This window comes from Trichomycterus rosablanca, chromosome 14 (genome assembly GCF_030014385.1).
Source record: "Trichomycterus rosablanca isolate fTriRos1 chromosome 14, fTriRos1.hap1, whole genome shotgun sequence".
NCBI classification, from domain to species: Eukaryota; Metazoa; Chordata; class Actinopteri; order Siluriformes; family Trichomycteridae; genus Trichomycterus; species Trichomycterus rosablanca.
Window position 1 is genome coordinate 21,213,565 of NC_086001.1, and position 22,749 is coordinate 21,236,313.

The 22,749-nt window shown below is 41.9% G+C and overlaps 1 protein-coding gene across 1 annotated transcript; it reads left to right on the forward strand.

The window, feature by feature from the left end:
• Positions 1-9,574: 9,574 nt before the first annotated feature.
• LOC134326193 (uncharacterized) lies at positions 9,575-15,716 on the forward strand. The gene is made up of 3 exons (XM_063008385.1): positions 9,575-9,859; positions 14,676-14,952; positions 15,507-15,716. The coding sequence occupies exons 1-3, from the start codon at positions 9,591-9,593 to the stop codon at positions 15,714-15,716; spliced, it is 756 nt and encodes a 251-aa protein (XP_062864455.1). The 5' UTR covers positions 9,575-9,590.
• Positions 15,717-22,749: the final 7,033 nt, after the last annotated feature.

Genomic DNA, 22,749 nt, shown 5'->3' on the forward strand with positions numbered 1-22,749 from the left:
GAGGAACAATAAGAAAACTAGAAGAGGAAACACCCACCTATAGATTTATCTGTATTTATGGTGTAGAAATATTTACTGTGCACTTGTGTGTCTGTGAACTGTTTGATTTACTACTGCGGTCAAGCCTCCACTTCAAAATGCTCAGTCAAATCAGCTCCCACGTTGTTTGTGAAGATGTACGTATACTAAACATTACGGTAAAAGCATCTGGTGGAACTATTTAGGATAGAATTTCAGGCTTAAAAATAAAAGGTTTGGTAATAACTGGACATTATGATTTTACTTTCAATTTAAAGTCAACTAAAACATAATCTAAGCTCATTTCCGTTTTAATTTAGATTGTTATTAAATGGAATAATCTTGATTAGATGAATTGTTATTGTTATTAAAAGGAATTCTCTTGTTTCCACAGAACAATTCAACTTCATAATGATAGTACACAACATGTAGGTTACACTCAGTTAATATCAAGACATTCAGATGTATCATTTCTAAATACATTTTAGAAATGTGACAATATAAAAGGCCTTTATTATAAAGTTTAAGGGTACCAAAAAAATAGGGTTTCAATTACATTTTCCAAGGGGCCACATAAGAAACTGGGACTGTTGTGGAGGGCCGGACCAATAAGGTGAACTTAATTCTGCTCAATATTAATTTTATCTCTTTATTTATATTTTCAGCATTTAGCAGATATCTTTATCCAAAGCGATTTACAATACAGTTACAGTATACAGTCTGAGCAATTGAGGGTTAAGGGCCTTGCTCAAGGGTCCAACAGCAGCAACCTGGCTGTGGTGGGGCTTGAACCAGCGACCTTCTAATTACTAGTCCAGTACCTTAACCACTAGGCTACGACTGCTCACTCTTTATGAAAAGCAGTAGATTGTACAGTTCTAATAAGCTGTTAATGTTTAGATGTTACAATCAGAAAATTAGAAGTAGGCAGAGTAAAAATGTTCTTATATTTCTGTTTAGTATCGTAACAGCGATTTAGAGCCTCAATTCTGATCCCTAACCAGCGTTACACCTGACTTCAGTTAATAAATACTTCAGAAGTTCATGTCTTGTTAAAAACTCCTTCTGTTCACATTACGGTGAAGCTGGAAACACTCGCACACACGTAAATCCAAACTTACGGTAATTTAAAGATATAGCGCTCCCGTCAAAATCAATCCTGTTGTAATGCATGATGTACATTTATTTACATCTAATTTTTAATTGCCACGAACCTCATGCGGGCCGGTTGGGGATGTCTCGCGGGCCGGATGTAAACAAAATACATCACAAAAAAGTATCAATCGGAATGTAAAATGAAACTATATTATTATTAATAATAAAAGATTCACTAATAGTACACTGATCGATCATTTGCCATTTCACCAATATCTGTGACACCCTGGATTCTGGGCTAGTTTCAGCTTCAGGGTTGATTTTAGACCAGACATTAGGCTGAACCTGGCAACTCTCGCGATTTTCCCGCCAATTTGGGCTACTTTCAAAATGTGTCACGGCTGTCTAAAAGCTTTCATTGCAAACTGTACAAAATGTTTTTAATGAGGATTTGCGCTCACATACCTATGAACAAGGTCTGCTAGTTTTAGCATGTGAAGGGCGGGTTTAGACAGACTTTAAGCTGGATAAATTGTGCTGGACTTGGCAACCCTGGGTAGAGTTAAATTGTTTGGCGTTGGTTCCAGTTGCTGCTGGAGGTAAACAGACCGAGTACAAGTACAGTCTGTGTTCCTGTAGTTATGAACTGCTCTCATTCTCAGCAGTTTGAACAGGATTTGAACGGAAGGTAAAGCTTTTATTTTCAGGTTTTGTTTCCTTCACTTTATTAATCTTTATGTTTCCTCAGTGAGCTCGTATCACTGCTCAGAATGTAGAAAGTGCTTCAGTAAATCCAACAGTTCACATATTTCTACACCATAAATACAGATAAATCTATAGGTGGGTGTTTCCTCTTCTAGTTTTCTTATTGTTCCTCATATACAGTAGAAACTAATTCACACAAATATACATACAGCATTTTACATGACTTAGATTCTTATCATAAAAGCTTTATCTAAGTTCATGTCATTTCACTTTACAGAATAGCCTTTTAATTCCTTGTTTGTGTTTAGGATTAAATGTAAATAACTTCTCTGCTGAGATAAATAGGTGTAGTTTGACTTCACCCATCATGCTTTGTGGCTCCATCTACTTCATTTGCACACGTTCCATAGATAATGAGCCAGTACTTCACACAAGAAGGTGTGAATGGTTGGCTGATGATTGACCAATGCAGAGTTTTGAACTGGTCTTGGGTCTTTGTCCTCAGCTCTATTTAAGGACTAAACTCTAGACCTGTAGCTGAGTCACTTGGTAAGAAGAATCTTCTGCACGTTCTTCATTAGAAACGACCTGCTGGAGACACCAGCTTTGTTAAAGTGGCTGCCAGGATTCTAACAGGAAGGTAAAGGGTTTTCTTGTTTGTTTCTTTTACATTTATGTTGCATTTGTTGTTCTTTTTATTTTATTATGTTATTTAATATTATCAGGTTAATATATTCAGACTGTTTAAAATAGCTTTATGCTCATAATTGTGGTGATTTATGAAGCCTTTTTTACTCCCAGCACACCAAAGATTTACACTTGTGAGCTAATTATTAGTCCTGTCATGAACTGGATTAGATTTGCTTGGTGCAGGACTGATGTTGAGAAAGTCAGATCTCTTATATCTTTATTTATATCAAGTTATTTATAGTTATTTAATTATTAATATCTGCAGTATTTATAAGTATTTTATCCTGATGTTCTTTGAATTCAGATTCTCACTTAGACGTGAAGTGAATTTAATGTTTTTATTACTAGGTGATGAGTTTAATATTATTGTGGTATTAATGTAGTAAAAGTAATTCTAATTAATCGACTTGTTTCTTTGTTTCTGTTGCTTTCCAAGGAAACAGTTTCTACAGTCTTATCAAAGCATAAACATGAAGAACTTTCATCACTGCTCAGAGTGTGGGAAGAGTTTTACTACGCAGAGTAATCTCCAACGACACCAGCGCATTCACACAGGAGAGAAGCCATATCACTGCTTAGAGTGTGGAAGCAGTTTTTCTCAACAGAATACGCTCCAAAAACACCAGCGCATTCACACAGGAGAGAAGCCATATCGCTGCTCAGAATGTGGAAGCAGTTTTTCTCAACAGAATACGCTCCAAAAACACCAGCGCATTCACACAGGAGAGAAGCCATTTCAGTGTTCAGAGTGTAAAAAAAGAGTTTTACTCAAAGTAGTGACCTTAAAGTACACCAGCGTGTTCACACAGGAGAGAAACCTTATCACTGCTCAGAGTGTGGGAAGAGTTTTGCTAACAGTAATGCTCTTAAAGTACACCAGCATGTTCACACAGGAGAGAAACCATATTACTGCTCAGAGTGTGGAAAAAGTTTTATTCAAAGTAGTGACCTTAAAGTACACCAGCGTGTTCACACTGGAGAAAAGCCGTATTACTGCTCAGAGTGTGGAAAGAGTTTTGCTCAACAGGTTAACCTTAAAAAACACCAGCGTATTCACACAGGAGAGAAGCCGTATCACTGCTTAGAGCGTGAAAAGAGTTTTGCTTACAGTGATGCTCTTAAAGTACATCAGCGTATTCACACAGGAGAGAAACCGTATCACTGCTCAGAGTGTGGAAAGATTTTTGCTCATGAAAATAATCTCAAACGGCGTCATCATATTCACATAGAAAAACTACATCACTGTTAAGAGTGTGGGAAGTATTTTATTGCACATTGTGTTCTCCAACAACACCAGCGCATTCACACAGGAGAGAGGTCGTATCACAGTTTACTGTCTAAAAAGAACTTTAGTGAAAAGAATATTCTTTAAGTACACCACACCAGCGCATTCACATAAAAGGGATGACCCATATTGCTGCTTATAGTGTGGATGAAGTTTTACTGGAAGCAGCATTTTTAATAGACACCAGTACGGTCACACAGAAGTTACATTTTTGTGACTGAAGTCTTGTTTCATTTTCTACTAATATCCACTAGAACTGTTCTACTTCAATTATCAAATGTACATGATGGTATGAATATTATCATTAATCATCAAATGTAATGTGGTGTAATGTACCAACCTCAGATCTGAATCTGTTTTTGTTCTTTATTCAAGTTTAATCTACTTTAATAAACACAGAACAACTTTTACATTTAAGTGGAAGAATTTTACCCTGGTCTTTATGGTGTTTGCAAAGTTTTCATAAATGAATAGCCTCTTACTTTAACACTTCTAGGTCTACACTCCAAAATTCTAGTCTTTAGATGATTTCCACTTAGCAAATAATGAACCGTCCTCAACCAGAATGTTCATGAGAAGGTGAGAATGGAGGGCTGTGGACTGAACAGTGTTGCATTGTTCTATCATCATGAGTCTTTGTTCTTTGTGTTTATCTATAGACCAAATTAGTGGTAGCTAAACTCCTTTGTTAAAAGAAATACTCATATTTAATTATCCTACCATCTTCTAGTGCATAAAACCCAGTTCATATACAAACCGGATTCCAAAAAAGTTGGGACACTAAATATGGAGCTCAAACGCTGCCATAAGTATTTGAATCTGAATTTTATAAATTTGAAATATTTCAATCTGAATTTTATAAATTTGAAATATTTAATGGCGTAATTTATAAATTTGAATTTTAACAATGCTTTTTTTGTGATTTGAACTTGTGAGGTGGTGAAATTTGCTGTTGAAAAAATTTCATTTCAAAATTACAACTTGCAATTTTCAGATTTTAAAAATTCAGATAAAAAAAATTCAGATCTCTCAGATTCAAATCTCAGAAATACGAATTCAAGTTTAAGGTGAAACATCCGGGTATCCCAGGAAAAGTAAACTTTCCAGAGCGATTGAACGCAGCATTTAACCAATTACAGCGCTGCCTCACCTGCGTTCATGTCTGTGGAGGAGAAATGAATCCCAATGAGGAAAGTGCATCCAAAGTTCTTCAGATCCACAGTCAGCTAATTATTTATAGTTCTGGTAAATACTCAACGCTCTTTACGGCAAGTTTTATATTTTGCGTTATGTAATGCTGGTGGCGTGATAACGCGCGGGGTAAGGTTAGTTAGCGTTAGCTAGCTTGTTGGTAGTGGTTAGCTAAGAGTTTTGCTTGGCATGAGCTGGTCTGAGTTTAGGAAGGCATGGATATACTGTTGCTTGCACGTATTAAAACGCGGAGTTCAGAAATGTTGTGAAACTTCTTTCCTGGTGTGCCGTATAGCACTTCAGAGTTCAGTCTTTACCTCATTTACCTAACACACCTGGTTCGACTCATCTGGTCAGTTGAGGTTGACACTCATCTCTACAGAGCTGTGGTCTGCTAGGAACGATTTAAATGTAAGATTTGACTTTCATTCGAGAGTCGACTGTTAGGAATTACTGTGTTTAAATGACATGGTAATTAAAACTTGTTTGTTCTTGTTTTCTGTTTAGCAACTAACATTACTTTTGGATCATATTTGGGGGAGGCTTTGCTCGCGTCTGGAGCGTGACCTTGACAGGATGCCTTTGGATTTAGACTATATGGAATTTGTCTGTGCTCAAGAACTAGTTTTCCTCACTGCCATCTGCCCTCAGATCAACATACCCCATAACATATTGGAAGCTTTAACGGAGCTAAATACTGCAATTAACATGGCAAAGCAACAGAATGAGATGCACATGGTGGTTGCACAGCTGGAACAAGGGTGTCTTGGACGACCAAAAGTAGTCATCAGTCAAGAATACCTGACCAGTTTACTTGACATGAATTTGCCTATCTCATGCGTTGCTGGTCTGTTAGGAGTGTCAGAAAGGACTGTTCATAGGCGTATGACAGAGTACAATCTCTCAGTTAGGGCACACTACAGTACTCTCTCGGATGAAGAATTGGTGTGACACCACACTGGTGTCTGATATTACATCCAGAATGCCACACTCTGGCTATAGGATGGTGAAGGGCATCTTGGCGGCTGAAGGGCACAGAGTACAGTGTGACCGTGTTAGAGCATCGCTTCATCGCGTTGACACACTCGGTGTCTTGTCCAGGATGACAGAGATGGGTTGCGTTGTCCGAAGAAGATATTCAGTTCCAGGCCCCAAGTCAATGATGCACATTGATACTAATCATAAACTAATTAGGTATGTCATTCTATGTTCCTATTAAAATTATTTATGTTACCTATTAAACAGTTTTTGTCTCATATTAGGTTCAACATTGTCGTGTTTGGTGGAGTGGATGGCTTCTCAAGAAAGGTGATTTTATGAATAATTGTTTCTTGAATTGCAGTACCTTTTAAATCTTGCAGTTTTTATTTCTTTCTCTTTTTGGTTGGTGAAAAGTAGCATCAACGCCTTGTCATAATGTGATACCTATGTATTTTGTATAATGTTTTAAATTATTTTATTGCAATTGTTTTGTTTGCTATATCATACTGTTAAGAAACCTGGACTTCTTTTTTATATTATATAGATAATGTACCTGGGAGCTGCCACGAACAACCTCTCCTCAACTGCACTGACCTTCTTCCAGGAGTCAGTGGACAGATTTGGCTTCCCTCTTAGGTATGTTACAATACTCTATAAAATGTGCACATAATGACTTGGGTTAATTACATTGTGATAAGCTTTTTCATTTTGTTCCAATAACTGTTGAGCATATTGTAATAATATTTTACATATTTTTTTAAAACACACTTTTAATTATAAATCAGCTTAAAGTATTAAACATACATAAATTTTTTTCATCATTTCAGCCAAACTCATGATTTTGCCATTGCTAGTGCTTTGCTTAGTAGCTACAGGAATATGTAGTATTTGTTAGGCTCTGTGGCGTCAGGGGAATGTGCCATCTCTCCCTGACGCCACAGGCCTTACAGAGCAGAGACGAGCTGTGCATTTAATTACCTGGCCAGCTCGTTAGGGCGAACGGGCTGCACCTGTGCTTTCCCTTATTTAAGGGATAGGTGCAGAGCTGTAGCCGTCGCACCTTCTGCTCCTGTTGGCTGTTTCTTTTTTTGTTCTTTCAGTTTTTTTGGCACTGCGGTGTCCTTTTATGTTTGTTTATTTTTTATCTCTAGGTTGTGCCGCCGCACTGTGCCGCCGCCGCCGCCGGGCCACCGCTATTGGGGCGCCACCAGGCCGCCGCTGCCGCCAAGCTGCCGCCATTGTGCCGCCGCTGTCGAGCCGCCGCCGCCGCCTGGTCGCCGCCTTCAGGTCGCCGTCAGGCCGCTGCCGCCGAGCCGTCGAGCCGCCGTGCCGCCGCCACCGTGAGATCCTGTTATCGCGCCCAGAGGAACGCGACCCCCTCCCAGCGTAAACCGCTGGTGACAGCGTCACGTTCCGCCCTCTGGAGCGCTTGCGCAAATGGCCACTTCCCAGCCACCCTGGCTGGTGACAGCGCCTTTGCCTTTAACTTTTGAAGTCCGTAAATAAATCACACCCGGTAGCTGGCATGGCTCTAGCCAGCATAAGCTGCTGGAAAGCGCCGTGCCATCCAGCTATTGTCGGTGTTACCCCCCCTTCTTCGGCCAACAGCGCGAGGTGTTCCATCTCGCGAACCCACTCTTTGCCTCAATAGCGCCGGGAGCGAGTCTGCCACTAGCGCCGCTGTGGCAGGCTGTTAAAGCTCCCGGTCGGGAGGCAAGAGCCTTGGGTTCGCGCCTCGTGCTTCCCCTTTTCTTTTGTATGCCTTTTTGTTCCTTTTCAGCCCCTGACGTCCGGCTGCACGCGGGATTCCCCGAAGTGTTTTTTGTTGTTGTTATTCTTTTATTTTTATGTATATTATGTTTATGATTTGGTAAATAAAACCCTTTTTAGTTAAACCTCCGCATCCTTGGGTCCTTCCTCCCCACCTCATAACAGTAAGGTGCGACCAATACTGGACCCAGCGGAGGACCCCGTTCTCTCCCAAAAATTTTTTTGGGGGGGCACTCCCCCAGTGGCTTTTAGCCACTGGTGGGGACGGGACCGCCGGCTGGAGACCTCAGGAGAGGTCTCCTTAAGTAGGGGGTACTGTTAGGCTCTGTGGCGTCAGGGGAATGTGCCATCTCTCCCTGACGCCACAGGCCTTACAGAGCAGAGACGAGCTGTGCATTTAATTACCTGGCCAGCTCGTTAGGGCGAACGGGCTGCACCTGTGCTTTCCCTTATTTAAGGGATAGGTGCAGAGCTGTAGCCGTCGCACCTTCTGCTCCTGTTGGCTGTTTCTTTTTTTGTTCTTTCAGTTTGTTTGGCACTGCGGTGTCCTTTTATGTTTGTTTATTTTTTATCTCTAGGTTGTGCCGCCGCACTGTGCTGCCGCCGCCGCCGGGCCACCGCTATTGGGGCGCCACCAGGCCGCCGCTGCCGCCAAGCTGCCGCCATTGTGCCGCCGCTGTCGAGCCGCCGCCGCCGCCTGGTCGCCGCCTTCAGGTCGCCGTCAGGCCGCTGCCGCCGAGCCGTCGAGCCGCCGTGCCGCCGCCACCGTGAGATCCTGTTATCGCGCCCAGAGGAACGCGACCCCCTCCCAGCGTAAACCGCTGGTGACAGCGTCACGTTCCGCCCTCTGGAGCGCTTGCGCAAATGGCCACTTCCCAGCCACCCTGGCTGGTGACAGCGCCTTTGCCTTTAACTTTTGAAGTCCGTAAATAAATCACACCCGGTAGCTGGCATGGCTCTAGCCAGCATAAGCTGCTGGAAAGCGCCGTGCCATCCAGCTATTGTCGGTGTTACCCCCCCTTCTTCGGCCAACAGCGCGAGGTGTTCCATCTCGCGAACCCACTCTTTGCCTCAATAGTGCCGGGAGCGAGTTTGCCACTAGCGCCGCTGTGGCAGGCTGTTAAAGCTCCCGGTCGGGAGGCAAGAGCCTTGGGTTCGTGCCTCGTGCTTCCCCTTTTCTTTTGTATGCCTTTTTGTTCCTTTTCAGCCCCTGACGTCCGGCTGCCAGCGGGATTCCCCGAAGTGTTTTTTGTTGTTGTTATTCTTTTATTTTTATGTATATTATGTTTATGATTTGGTAAATAAAACCCTTTTTAGTTAAACCTCCGCATCCTTGGGTCCTTCCTCCCCACCTCATAACAGTAAGGTGCGACCAATACTGGACCCAGCGGAGGACCCCGTTCTCTCCCAAAAATTTTTTGGGGGGGGCACTCGAGGTCTCCTTAAGGAGGGGGTACTGTTAGGCTCTGTGGCGTCAGGGGAATGTGCCATCTCTCCCTGACGCCACAGGCCTTACAGAGCAGAGACGAGCTGTGCATTTAATTACCTGGCCAGCTCGTTAGGGCGAACGGGCTGCACCTGTGCTTTCCCTTATTTAAGGGATAGGTGCAGAGCTGTAGCCGTCGCACCTTCTGCTCCTGTTGGCTGTTTCTTTTTTTGTTCTTTCAGTTTGTTTGGCACTGCGGTGTCCTTTTATGTTTGTTTATTTTTTATCTCTAGGTTGTGCCGCCGCCGCCGTGCCGCCGCCGCCGGGCCACCGCTATTGGGGCGCCACCAGGCCGCCGCCGCCGCCAAGCTGCTGCCATTGTACATTGTACATTGACTTCCGGTTTGGGAACGACGCGCGCCGGTTGTTATGGTTGCCGCTCCACTCCGGTCTATTTTTCTTTTCCAACGATATTATTGCTGTTTTGCTACTTTCATCCTTACTTTTGAAATGCGGAGGATTGCTTTTGATCATACTGTCTCTGGATTCTCTGCGTCGCTGTCATCTGCTGCTTTGTTTTTCTTACCGGCATCGGCTGGTTACGCTAGCTGTTTCAGTTACCGACCCACCGCTATTGGTGCTTTTGGCTGTCTGCGAGCCCGCTCCAACTGGTTTGCACCCATTACAGCTCTGCTGTGGTAAGTGAGTTACCTCTCCTTTGCTCAGTATCTGCTGTTCTGCCTTTCACCCGGCTTATTTATCGTTTGCCGCTTGACTGTCTGTGGGCTGCTTGCTTTTGGTTGGCTAACGTAGCATAGCTTAGCATAGCATAGCTCTTAGCTTGCTGCTAACTGCTCCTTGATGGTGTGTGTGGTTGTGTTCCTTTAGCTAGCTTTCAATTATGAACTTTTCCAGCTTTCTTCTCCTGTGTACTGTAATTTTTGGTCTAATTGGGACTATGGATGCTATTTGTGGCCCCTCGCGTGGCGTGGATAATGCCAAATCCCCTTGTCTACACTATACTTCTGCTGATCTGCGTGACCTAAGAACTTTTTATCATCTTGACTCGGTGACTTACAACCTCTGTCGTAATGCTGGCATCTCTCGTCGTCCACGGTATGTTCATCGTGGTCGCAGGAGTCAGCGTTATGCCCATCATCCTTCTCATCCTATTCTCATCTATCAAGCATCAGCCTTAGCAATCCCTGTCATCTGGTCTACTGATCGTCGTCCCAGGAAACGTTCTACCTGGCATCCTCGCGGCGCTGATCCTGGCGTACTACGTGCGATTCCTCGTACCAACAGCCCACCTGCTCTGACTCGGTCTTCTCATAATCGCTTGCTCACCATGGCATTATTTAACTGTCGCTCACTCACTGACAAGGCTGCTCTACTCAGTGATCACATTATTCATAATAACATTGACCTTCTTTTTCTGACTGAAACCTGGCAACAGCCTAATGATTATATCCATCTGAACACCGCTGCTCCGGCGGGATTTAAGCATCTTTCGTCCCCTAGGTCCTCTGGGAGAGGTGGCGGCTTGGCTGTGCTCTTCTCCCAGGCTATCAATCTCTGTATCTGTAACTCCCCTAAGGTTTCTTCTTTTGAATACATGGTGGTTAAGATCTTGTGCCCTAGTCCTACTCTCTTTTTACTCCTCTACCGGCCACCTAAAAATCCCATTGCTGATTTTCTGTCTGATTTGTCTGAAGTTTTGACGTCTGTGTGTGGTCAAACTTCGTCTGTAGTTTTGCTGGGTGACTTCAATATTCACCTAGACTCCAAAACCTCAAACTCTACTGAATTTCTGTCATTAATTAACTGCTTTGATTTTCAACAATATGTAACTTTTCCTACTCATAAACATGGTCACATCCTGGACCTTATCTGTTCCACTACTAATAATATCAGTAATCTTCAAGGACACAACATTGGTGTTTCGGATCATTTGTTTATAACTTCGAGTCTCTCTCTGCCTGCCCTCGCTCGTTCATCTAAGACTGTAATCACCTATCGGGACCTCTCCTCTGTTAACCCATTGTCCTTCTCTGCTACCCTACTATCCTCGAACTTTGTCTCTGTCACGTCTCAGCACTCTGTTAATCAGGCTGTGAATATATATAATCAGGCTCTCACAAATACTTTTGAGGTCCTTGCTCCTGTTAAAACTAGGGTTGTCCCCTCCTCTCACTCCTCTCCCTGGTATACTCCTGAGCTTCGAACCTTAAAAACCCAGGGCCGACGGCTTGAACGTCTGTTTAAGAAAACGTCGCTGCAGGTTCATGCCTTGGCGCTCGCGGACCACTTGGCCAATTATAAAGCAGCTTTAAATGCTGCTCGATCTAGCTACCTTACTTCTGAGTTCAAAAAAGCTGGCAATAACTCGTCTAGACTTTTTTCTATTGTTAAAAAGATTCTGTGTCCCCCATCTAACTCTGTCACTGCGTCGTCGGATCTCTGTAACTCTTTTCTCACTTTCTTTCAAGATAAAGTGTCGGGCATATATAGTGAACTTTCCACTTCGGAATCTATCTCCACTATATCTGGTTCTTACATTTCTCTATCCTCTTGCTCATTTCCGTGCTTCTCCACTGTTGACGCTGGTACCATTGAGAGAATTATATCTACATCGAAATCTGCCACCTCTTTCCTTGACCCTGCTCCTACTGCCCTTCTCAAACTCTGCTGTGCTACTTTATCTGTTCCCATCTCCCACATTGTCAATCTTTCACTTAGCTCTGGATTGGTTCCTGATGGCTTGAAACTTGCTGCTGTCACCCCTGTCATTAAGAAACCCGGTTTAGACCAGTCCATTCTCAGCAATTTTAGACCCATTTCCAACCTTCCATTCCTCGCTAAAATTCTAGAAAGAGTTGTAGCCTCCCAGCTGCTCGACTACCTTGATGCTAATAATTTATCTGAAATCTTTCAGTCAGGTTTCCGTTCTAAACATAGTACTGAAACTGCCCTAATTCGTGTTATAAATGATCTTCTTCTTGCCTCTGACAACGGTCTTGTCTCTATCCTCCTCCTACTTGATCTCTCATCAGCATTCGACACAATTAATCATAACATTCTCTTGGCACGCCTGTCTGAGATTGGTCTCATGGACACGGCTCTCTCCTGGTTTAAGTCATATCTCACCGGCAGGTGTCAATTTGTTCGTATTGGTCACCACTCATCTGCTACCGTTCCGGTTCCACAAGGTGTTCCTCAAGGATCGGTCCTTGGACCCCTCCTCTTCACCATCTACATGCTCCCTCTTGGCCCCCTTGTACGCCAGTTTGGTCTGAGCTTTCATTGCTATGCTGACGATACTCAACTATATATTAGCTTCAAACCCTCTGACCCTGTGCCTCCCCCCTCGCTTACCAGTTGCATACAAAAGTTACATTCCTGGCTTCATAATAATTACTTAATGCTTAATGCTCTGAAAACTGAGTTTCTTTTTATTGGTCCGAAATCTGCTGTCTCTACTCTCTCTGATGTGACTTTTAATATTGGTTCCACTGCCATCTGTCCCTCAAATTGTGCTCGTAATCTTGGTGTCCTTTTCGATTCTCACCTTTCCTTTGACTCCCACTTAGCATCGGTCTCCAAATCTGCCTATTTTCACTTGCGCAATATCTCTCGCCTTCGTCCTTTGCTTTCACAAGACTCTGCTGAGACTCTGGTCCATGCTCTAGTCACCTCCCGGCTTGACTACTGCAATTCAATTTTATATGGGCTTCCTGCCAAAACCCTCCGCCCTCTCCAACGTATCCAAAATACTGCTGCTCGGATCCTTACATTTTCCCAAAAATATGACCATATTACACCTGTACTGGCTAAGCTGCACTGGTTACCTATCTCTTTGAGAATTAAATATAAATTACTTATACTTACATTTAAAGCGCTACATGGCCTGGCCCCGGTATATTTAGCTGCCTTACTAACGTATCACTCTCCCTGTCGCAGTCTTAGGTCCTCTGACTCTGACTTATTGGCTGTACCCAGGTTCAAGCGGGCTTATATGGGTGGCCGTTCATTCACCTGTGCTGCCCCTCGCCTCTGGAATTCCCTTCCTCCGGCTCTCCGCTCTGCGTCTTCCCTCACTATTTTCAAATCTTTGCTTAAAACACTTCTCTTTACTGAGCATTTTTCATAGTTTTTGTATTGTATTGTAAAAGTATTGTATTGTATTGTATTGTATTGTAAAATGTTGTAAAGCGTCCTTGAGCATTGAGAAAGGCGCTATATAAGTTTAACTTATTATTATTATTATTATTATTATTATTGTGCCGCCGCTGTCGAGCCGCCGCCGCCGCCTGGTCGCCGCCTTCAGGTCGCCGTCAGGCCGCTGCCGCCGAGCCGTCAAACCGCCGTGCCGCCGCCACCGTGAGATCCTGTTATCGCGCCCAGAGGAACGCGACCCCCTCCCAGCGTAAACCGCTGGTGACAGCGTCACGTTCCGCCCTCTGGAGCGCTTGCGCAAATGGCCACTTACCAGCCACCCTGGCTGGTGACAGCGCCTTTGCCTTTAACTTTTGAAGTCCGTAAATAAATCACACCCGGTAGCTGGCATGGCTCTAGCCAGCATAAGCTGCTGGAAAGCGCCGTGCCATCCAGCTATTGTTCTTCGGCCAACAGCGCGAGGTGTTCCATCTCGCGAACCCACTCTTTGCCTCAATAGCGCCGGGAGCGAGTCTGCCACTAGCGCCGCTGTGGCAGGCTGTTAAAGCTCCCGGTCGGGAGGCAGGAGCCTTGGGTTCGCGCCTCGCGCTTCCCCTTTTCTTTTGTATGCCTTTTTGTTCCTTTTCAGCCCCTGACGTCCGGCTGCCTTCGGGATTCCCCGAAGTGTTTTTTGTTGTTGTTATTCTTTTATTTTTATGTATATTATGTTTATGATTTGGTAAATAAAACCCTTTTTAGTTAAACCTCCGCATCCTTGGGTCCTTCCTCCCCACCTCATAACAGTATTAAGTTAATAATTGTGCCATTCACTAATTGTAATATATTCTGCAACATTCTAGAGTAAGGGCGGATCAGGGAGTTGAGAATGTCCAGATAGCACGCCTCATGTTCACAGTCCGTGGAACTGGGAGGAGCAGTTTCATTTCTGGAAAAAGTGTCCACAACCAGCGTTGCGTTTAAACAAAATAAATTGGTATCAGACATTCTCATATTCTTTTTAATCCTGGGAAGACCTCTGTGATTAAGGATACACAAACTGTAGTCTTGCCTTCAAGTAACCCAGTTGTCACTATGGCCCCAGGGGCTGATGTCCAACATACTTTGATGATTGTCCTGCTCTTAATGCAACAATTAACTATTTTAGTTGATTAACAAATGACATGCTTTTACCTGTGTTTTGGCCCTAACCCAACTCTTTATGTTTATTCAGGAATTATAACATGCTTTCTATAAATAATTATTATAAAACAAGACCATTTCATATAGTAAATAGAATCTGCTACAGCAGTCCTTACTGTCATGTGATAAAGTCTGATGTGTAGTACTTTTACTTTTAAGTATCGAGAGATTATGGCGAGATGTATGGACTGCAGTGACCAGCGTGTACTATGATGTCCTCCACTATCTTGAGGAAGGCAACTATCTTGACATTGCAGACCAAACACATCTTTTCTGTTGCCATTACACCTTTGTACCAAGACTTCAAGATGACCTGGACATTTTTCGAGATGGCTGGGACAACCACCCCTTAAGAACAGAAGGCAACATGACTCCGAACCAGCTGTGGGCAATAGGACATGTTTATAAGCCAGTTCAGGAGCCCCAAAATGAGGAGGTACCAACTGTTTCAACTTAAAATGGTTGTATTATTTTGTCTGTGTATGTAACAGCCTGCAAACAAATTAGTAAGGTATTTTTAGACAGTTTAATAGCTGTTTATTCAAATTTTAGCTAATGATTTATAAATGAGCAACTCTATTTTAATTTATGTTAATTAAAGATTTAAGATAATGAGTTTGTCATCCAGAGCCTTTGACCTAGGTATGTTACCCATCACATATCCTTATTTACTCTAATCCACTTGGAAGTTTTGGTCACAGTGTTTCAACACTGACTCTGGATTACCCGGCCCTGTATTTTTTTTTTTTTTTTTTTTTTTTTTCCTCTAATGCACGTCTTTCACCTAAGGGAGGGTTTGTTAATGAACTTATTTGGTGGTTTGGGTGTACTGGGAGCAGGGAAAACACTAACATGCAGGGCATGGGGTACTCCAGGACCAGGGTTTGGAACCCCTGGTTTAAGCCACAAGTACCATAAGAAATGTCAAACTGTTGGTTGGTACGATGCATTTCCTTGATAAGTGAACTTTTGCGCTTTTTTTTAATCTAGGTGTTGGACATCCCAGAGATTGATTGGGAGAGCAGTGGGTTACCTCACATTAGAAATGCTGGAATTCATGTTCCTGCAACAGGCTGTCCACTTACAGCAGAGCAGTTTACAGCACTCAGAGACTTCATTGACCCCAGAGCAACATCACAGTCACGTGGTGCTGATATCTATATGGCTGCCGTGCAGTTCTGCCAGGCTCTTTTGGAGTAAAGTTTCTGAATGCATTTTGGAGGATGATGGGGTGATAGCAAGAAAACTGCCACAGTGGATTGTTTTCCAATGGAAAACAGTGGAAATGTTAAGACACTATTTAAACATTTAGGTTTGTTTTATCAATGTCTGCTAAAACTAGTACAGTTTGCTTATAGGGAGTACAAATATGTCCCCATAAAAAAAGGCATTCATAATTCTGTAGACATAAAATTTTATTTCTAACTCACAATTTTAAGTAGAACACTTACAAATAAAATATTTTACATCCTTCCAAAATTGTCAGTCATGTCCAATATTTTGTTAAATGAAAGTAAGTGTGTATGATTACAAAAAGGGTTTATGCATGACAGTATTGATAACCATCTTAAAAGAAAAATACTTCTCTGCAGTATAAGAATGCAAACAAACTTTTAAAGACATGCATAGTTGTAACGATGTTTGCACACCCACTACGTTCATACCGAATTAGCTGTGTAAAAATGTGTATAACCATGGTGAAAGAACATTTTTGTCCACTTAGAAAATCAATGAACACATCCACTACAGACACCCAGCCTCTGTACGTTTTAATGCAACTGTATATTTACTGAATTTAACATACGGGGGGGAAGGGTACAGAAAGGCCACTGCACATTTAAGGTTTTTTTTCTCCCCATTATTCAGTAAATAAACTGTACTTAAATGTGCAGAAAAACATGCAATATTATTGTTTCCTGTTGTCACGCTGCAAGCCTCTGTGTGCTCATATGTGCCACGCCCGCCTCTCCGTGAGCACACTCTGTCTCCAGCCTTTTCTATTGGTTCTCCTGGACTACTTATCTCCAGCTGCTCCTTATTTAAGGAGGCAGCTTTTGTACAGACTCTGGTAGTACCTTGCAGTACCTTAGTGACCCTCAGCCCACTGAAAAAAGTGCTGTTTATGATGTCTCGGCTGAGTGGTGCAGCTCGCAAATGGGCTAGGAAGCTCTGGACTGAGAAGGGAGCTGAGCTTAACTCAGTGCAAGGGTTTGAGGGCCTCATGCGAGATCAATTTTCAGACACTCAGGTTCGGGTGAGTCCTTTGCCAGGTCCGTCTGTTTCCTTGACTCGTAGTCAGTCTAAAGCTGCGTCCGGAATCTCATACTTCCATACTCAATAGTACGCGAAATGAGTACACGAGAGCGGTTAGTATGTCCGAATACATAGTATACATAAAGAGGTATGCGAGAAGTACCCGGATGACCTACTTACTGGGCAACCATGTTTGAGTATGCAAGCGATGCACACTTGTGGTCCGCTAATGTATCCCATAATGCAACTGGAGCTGCGTAGGCGTTCGAAGCAGAAGAAGAAACAAGAAAGATAGCGGAAAACGGAGTCCTCTGTTTACAAGTGTAAGTAAGATAAATAAAATAAAACATTTTAAAGACGAATAAATAACAAAAAGACGATAAATATCCAAAAGTTTGGCGAGTGGGGTTTGTAATGAGTCTGTAACCATGGTGATATTACGTCATCACGTCCCACGTCATCACTTGACGTTGGTAAGATGGCGGATGTAGTATATAGCGGTGTTGTGTGCATACTGCATACTTCTGTACTGAAAGTATGTACTTCTTTACCGGCCGAGTAGTGCATACTTCCTCCAATCTAGTACGTACTCTGTAAGTATGTATAAACTGAGTGAGTTGACCTGATCAATTAGCTAGAAAAGATTCATCGGATACAACACAAGCATCAAATATTAACAATTTCCAAAAAATATTACCAATTAAATTGAATCTTACCAGAGTCCGTGTAAGCAATTATATTTAATCTCCTGAGACCCGAGTTTTGATTTTTTCAATGCATTTTCCCTATTCCTTTTGTTTTTAACCTTATTAGTTGGGTGACACGGTGGCTCAGTGGGTAGTACCGTCGCACACTGTCACAGCAAGAAGGTCCCCCCTCCGCAGAGTCCGCATGTTGTCGTGTGGGTTTTCCCCGGGTGCTCCGGTTTCCTCCCACAGCCCAAAGACATGCCAGCGAGGCGAACCAGAGACACTGAACTGTCCATGTCTGTGCCCGATATAACCTGAATCCCGTGCAATGAGCAACCACCGTTTCCGTCATAAATGCAACCAAAGTGCAAAACATAACGTCAAAATCTCAATAAAGAAGCAGGGACAGACTTTATTAGTGTTCTAGTACTTTTGCTACCACTAGCTGGCAGACAAAAGTGTCCACCAATGGGGACAATCGATCGAGGTTTAGCAGGTCAAGGAATAAGGCATAACAAAACCAAAATGTAATGTCCTCATATGTGAGGTAAGGCTGAAGATTTCCTTCACCAGGCATCCCTGAATCTGCATGCATATACGTACCTGAATCTGCATGCATATCCGTAGGTCTGCCAGTCCAGCTGCCCCAGCACAATGTATCACAGGATTTAATACATATTAAACATAAATTCTTATTCCTGCCATAATACTCCCCCCTTTTTCAAATTTTACAATCAAATCTTGAAAATAAAATATTAAATAAACCTTCTAAATGTGTTTATCCTGTTGGAAAGCACAGAATTTTAAAGTTAGTTCAATCAAAGTCTGGTGTTAGCTGGACCTGTTAAACAAATAATGTCGTTAGTGAGTAGTGGAAGGTGTGTAACCGCTTTGTCGGCAGTGTCACCTCTGGCAGTGTCCTGTAAAATTGGAACAAAACTTTAGAATATGCACAATTTACAAAATGACTCTCTGTTTGGGCGGCAGAATTGCACCCACAAGTTGTGCAACAAGGTATGGTGGGCGATTTCCAAATTTAAATTAGTCAAAACAAGACACTCTTCCACCAAATACAACCAATTGTTCGATTCCATATGTGAAAACATGTAAGCAGTTTTGCTTGCAGCCAGTCTAGAGGCTGTTATTAGAGCATGTAGTTCAACAGTTTAAGCCAATAAATTGAATAGGAGGGACAATGACACAAAGTATCATTTGCTAAAATTTTAACTAAGCCCACTTGTTTCCTGTCTGTTGCAGCATCTCTGGATGCAAATCCTTTCACAAACATTTCCAATTCAGGATTCCTATCAGGCCCAGAAAAAATAGATAGAGTAATACAGTCATGATGTTCACCATCTCCTGCAATTAGTAAAAAGTGGTAGGATTAAGTACATTACAGCATTTGATAATAATGTTCAATTTTAGAAGTACACTGTAGTATTTATACAATCATTAACTTGATACGTGAGATGTTTTCCTTTGTTATAGAACATAATTTGGCACTAACCGAGTTAGATAAGTATAACCCTCAAGATCACTTAGCATAACTACGGATATTTCTGTAGCAGACAAAGACAAAGAAAATTCTGCACAAATCCAGAAGGGATCAGAGTCCCTGTCTTTTACAGAAATAGTGGTACCTTCAGGCATTATTTCCAATTTAATTCAAGAGGCAAACAAATGATCACACCTCATAAGATTTATAGGGCTATGAAATCTCACTCTTTACAACTACACAATATTTTAGAAACAGTAACATATTGGCTTTTACCTTTTAACTTGTATTCAGCATTTGTACACAGAGAAAAACACGACCTCACTCTCAAATAAACATAAGCTTTGACAATATATAATCTAATATATCAACACATGTCTTAATCAGAGGTGGAAAGAGTACCAAAAAGTGTATTCAAGTAAAAGTACTATTACCTTAATTAATCTTTACTTAATTACAAGTAAAGTTACTACTCTGAAAATCCACTCAAGCAAAAAGTAGAAAGTAAATCATTTAAAATGTACTCACCGAGTAAACAGCAGGGGGTCTCCTCTGTGTCGTAAAATGATCCGAATCCATGAATCGGCTCTTCTAACCGAAACAAAGGAACCGACTCTTTCGGAAGTCGCCATGTAAATACGCGGCTCTTCAAAAGGAACCGAGACAAAAGACTCGACTCCCAGTCGCAACTCACTGAATTCGTGATTTCTTTAGCGTTTTTTATTTTTATTTTGCTCGGTAACAGATGCTATTCAAAATGTAACAATTACTAATACAAAACATACTTAAGCAAAAGCAAAATTACAGTCTGTGAAATGTGCTTTAAAAACTACTGTGTTACAGTAACCAGTGTGATCAGAGCGGTAACACTAAGCACTGGATTCGTGTATGTATGTGTATTGATCGAATTTGTTTAAAATCATATCCCCGCTATTGAAACATTCCCCACTTGCGACATATTGATGTCGAATTATTGCCCAGCATTACCCCACACATTAAAACAAAAAACAATATAACAATCTCTCAACAATACATGCACCAATACACCCAGCAAATCTCCTATCACGACTAACAAGCGCTGTGTTACTCACATAATTTTAATCTTATTCACTATAACAACTCTGATTAAGGAGATTTTCCTTAATTATGTGTGGAAAATGTCCTATGTCACACATGGATGAATTCCACTCTAAGTACCCCCTTTCCTGGTTTAAGAACCTTAAAGTTCAAGAACGCTATCTACCTTAAAACACACTTAGTAAGGTACCATAACAAATACTTGTCTTAACTCAGTTATCTTAAGATTATAAAAATAAATTTGATTATAAAATTAACTGCAGCACTTACCCGATCCAGGCGTACAAAGACAAAGATATCGCTGCGCTGCGCATAAAGAGCCGAAATGGCGGATAGACGGGGAAGCCACGCTGCGTTCCCAAGAGCCAAAATGGCGGACTGACAGAAAACAAAATGGCGGATAGACAGAAAGCCACGCTGCGTTCTCAAGAAACAAAATGGCGGACTGACAGAAAACAAAATGGCGGATAGACAGAAAGCCACGCTGCGTTCTCAAGAAACAAAATGGCGGACTGACAGAAAACAAAATGGCGGATAGACAGAAAGCCACGCTGCGTTCTCAAGAAACAAAATGGCACCGACAACAAAAGAAACCACGTTGCACATCCAGCACACGGTTTCACAGACAAACATACACAGAGACTTACTGACAAACAAAACTCCTGATGTACTGTTATCGAACCGAATTTAGAATTTAGAATTATCAAATTACTCGAGCCCCGTTGCCAAAACAGACGAGCTCGAATTTAGCATAATCTTATAGATCGAATCCCGTTCCCAGAACCAAAAGATTCTTTCAAGATTAAACGGCGCTCCGTTGCCCAAACAGACAAGCCCGTCTTTATTACAATCTTATTATTCAAGCCCCGCTATCAAAACCGACAGGCTCTCCTTTTAAGATTTGTAACAATCAAATTAACCGAATCCCGTTGCCCAAACAGACAGATTCGTTAAAATTTAGAACACTCTTCTTAATCAAATCCCGTTACCCAAACAGTCAGATTCTTTTAAGATGTGTAACTCTCAAATTAGGCGAACCCCGTTGCCCGAACAGACGGATTCTCCTTGCATTCCAATGGTGTTCCCAGGCCTAGCCCAGTCCAACACAATGGCGCCCTGTACAGTTTATTTTAACCGGTTTGGTTCAAACTCAGATATCAGGAAACACATTTTTAGCTCCAACATATATTCACAGTTTTAAACTATCTAATGATACTTTAGTAATTTAATCAGACACTTACGGATTCTGAGATTCACTTTCACACTCAGTACGCTAAATAATAAATGCAACTAATATATACAGAGAACGTCTGTTTACCTTAAGCAGGCGCGCGCCTTATACTGAGCACAAAAGATTTTTTCAGAATTCCTGGTCTTACCTCAGTCAGCTGAATTAATTCTGATGCAATTGTCAGACCTCCTGAACCATCCTCTGGCTACCATTTGTTAGGATGAATCTTTTGGTTCAACAGGTTCTGAAGAAAGCAGTCGAGAAGTCCAGAAAGTACTCTTTAAAACACTTTATTAAGTGTAAAAATAATCTGTGAATATATATCAGAGCTAAGCCGGCCGGCGCTCCTTCTCTCCTGCAGTCTAGACACACAACCACGTAAGAAAGAGGCCGTTTCACACCGCGCCTCTCTTTTTTAAACTAGTCTGGGCTCCTCCTCTGCCACTGCTGTTGGAGCCAATGAAATGTGCTAAAAAGCTCAGGGCTCCGCCCCCCCCCCCCCTCTCTGTAGGAGATAGGGAGGGAGCATGCGCAGCGCCATAAAACTTCCCATATTAAATGTACGTTTTTATGTTCTGAAAAACCTAACAGCCGGTAGTTCTCAAAGACAGTGTACACCCTCAGATGTACAATAATTTTATGTTGCTTTCTGTGGCTGTACATATTTTAGCATGTCCAACACTGAGTGTTCAAATGGTTGATTTTGCTAACAATTTATTGAATTTGTTTGTTGAACATTTCAGTGAGCTTTATGGGGCTGATAAGTTAGTATACAACGTACACAGTCTAGTTCACTTAAGCAATGATGTGAAAGTGCATGGCCATTTAGATATCTTTTCAGGATTTCCCTTTGAAAATTATTTGAGTAAACTAAAAAGACTCATCAGAAATCCCAAAAATGCTGTATCTCAGATTGTAAGACGGGTGTCTGAAATGGACAGTAATTTGACTGAAGACACTGTTGATACTCATGTTGGAATGTGCAAAAAGAAACACCAAAACGGTCCAGTTCCAACAGATCTTACATCAGTGACCGAGCAGTACAAACAAATATGTCTAAACAAGATATACATCAGATGTGTAGCACCGGAGAACTGTGTGAGAATTAATGGTGACATTTCATTAGTTTTAAATATTGTTGTCAGTGAGGGAACCACTTTTCTTGTTTATCAAAATTTCATGTGCAGAGAACCTTTTTTTCATTATCCAATGAAATCTTATGATGTTGGAATCTATACAGTCTCTTGTTTGGTTCCTGAACTCAAATATTCCGTTGTCAGTGACAGCTTACAGAAATATGTACTTCTTCCTCTTCATCAAAAATATGTAGCAATTCCTTTGCTTCATGTTACCTAGAATGTTTGAATACAAATTGTACAGCATCAAACACCTAAACTTTTTTTTTTAAACATCCATTAAATAAATGCATACTTGAATTATACAGAATCACTTGTTAAGGTCCACAACTTAAATATTCACTACTCACTT

What these genes read in the sequence shown, in the direction of transcription:
- LOC134326193 (XM_063008385.1), top strand. Translation starts at nt 9,591, where the DNA reads ATGGTTGCCGCTCCACTCCGGTCTATTTTTCTTTTCCAACGATATTAT. An exon ending in CCCATTACAGCTCTGCTGTG is followed by an intron (nt 9,860 to 14,675) that starts GTAAGTGAGTTA and finishes TTTACTTTTAAG; the next exon opens with TATCGAGAGATTATGGCGAG. An exon ending in AGGAGCCCCAAAATGAGGAG is followed by an intron (nt 14,953 to 15,506) that starts GTACCAACTGTT and finishes TTTTTAATCTAG; the next exon opens with GTGTTGGACATCCCAGAGAT.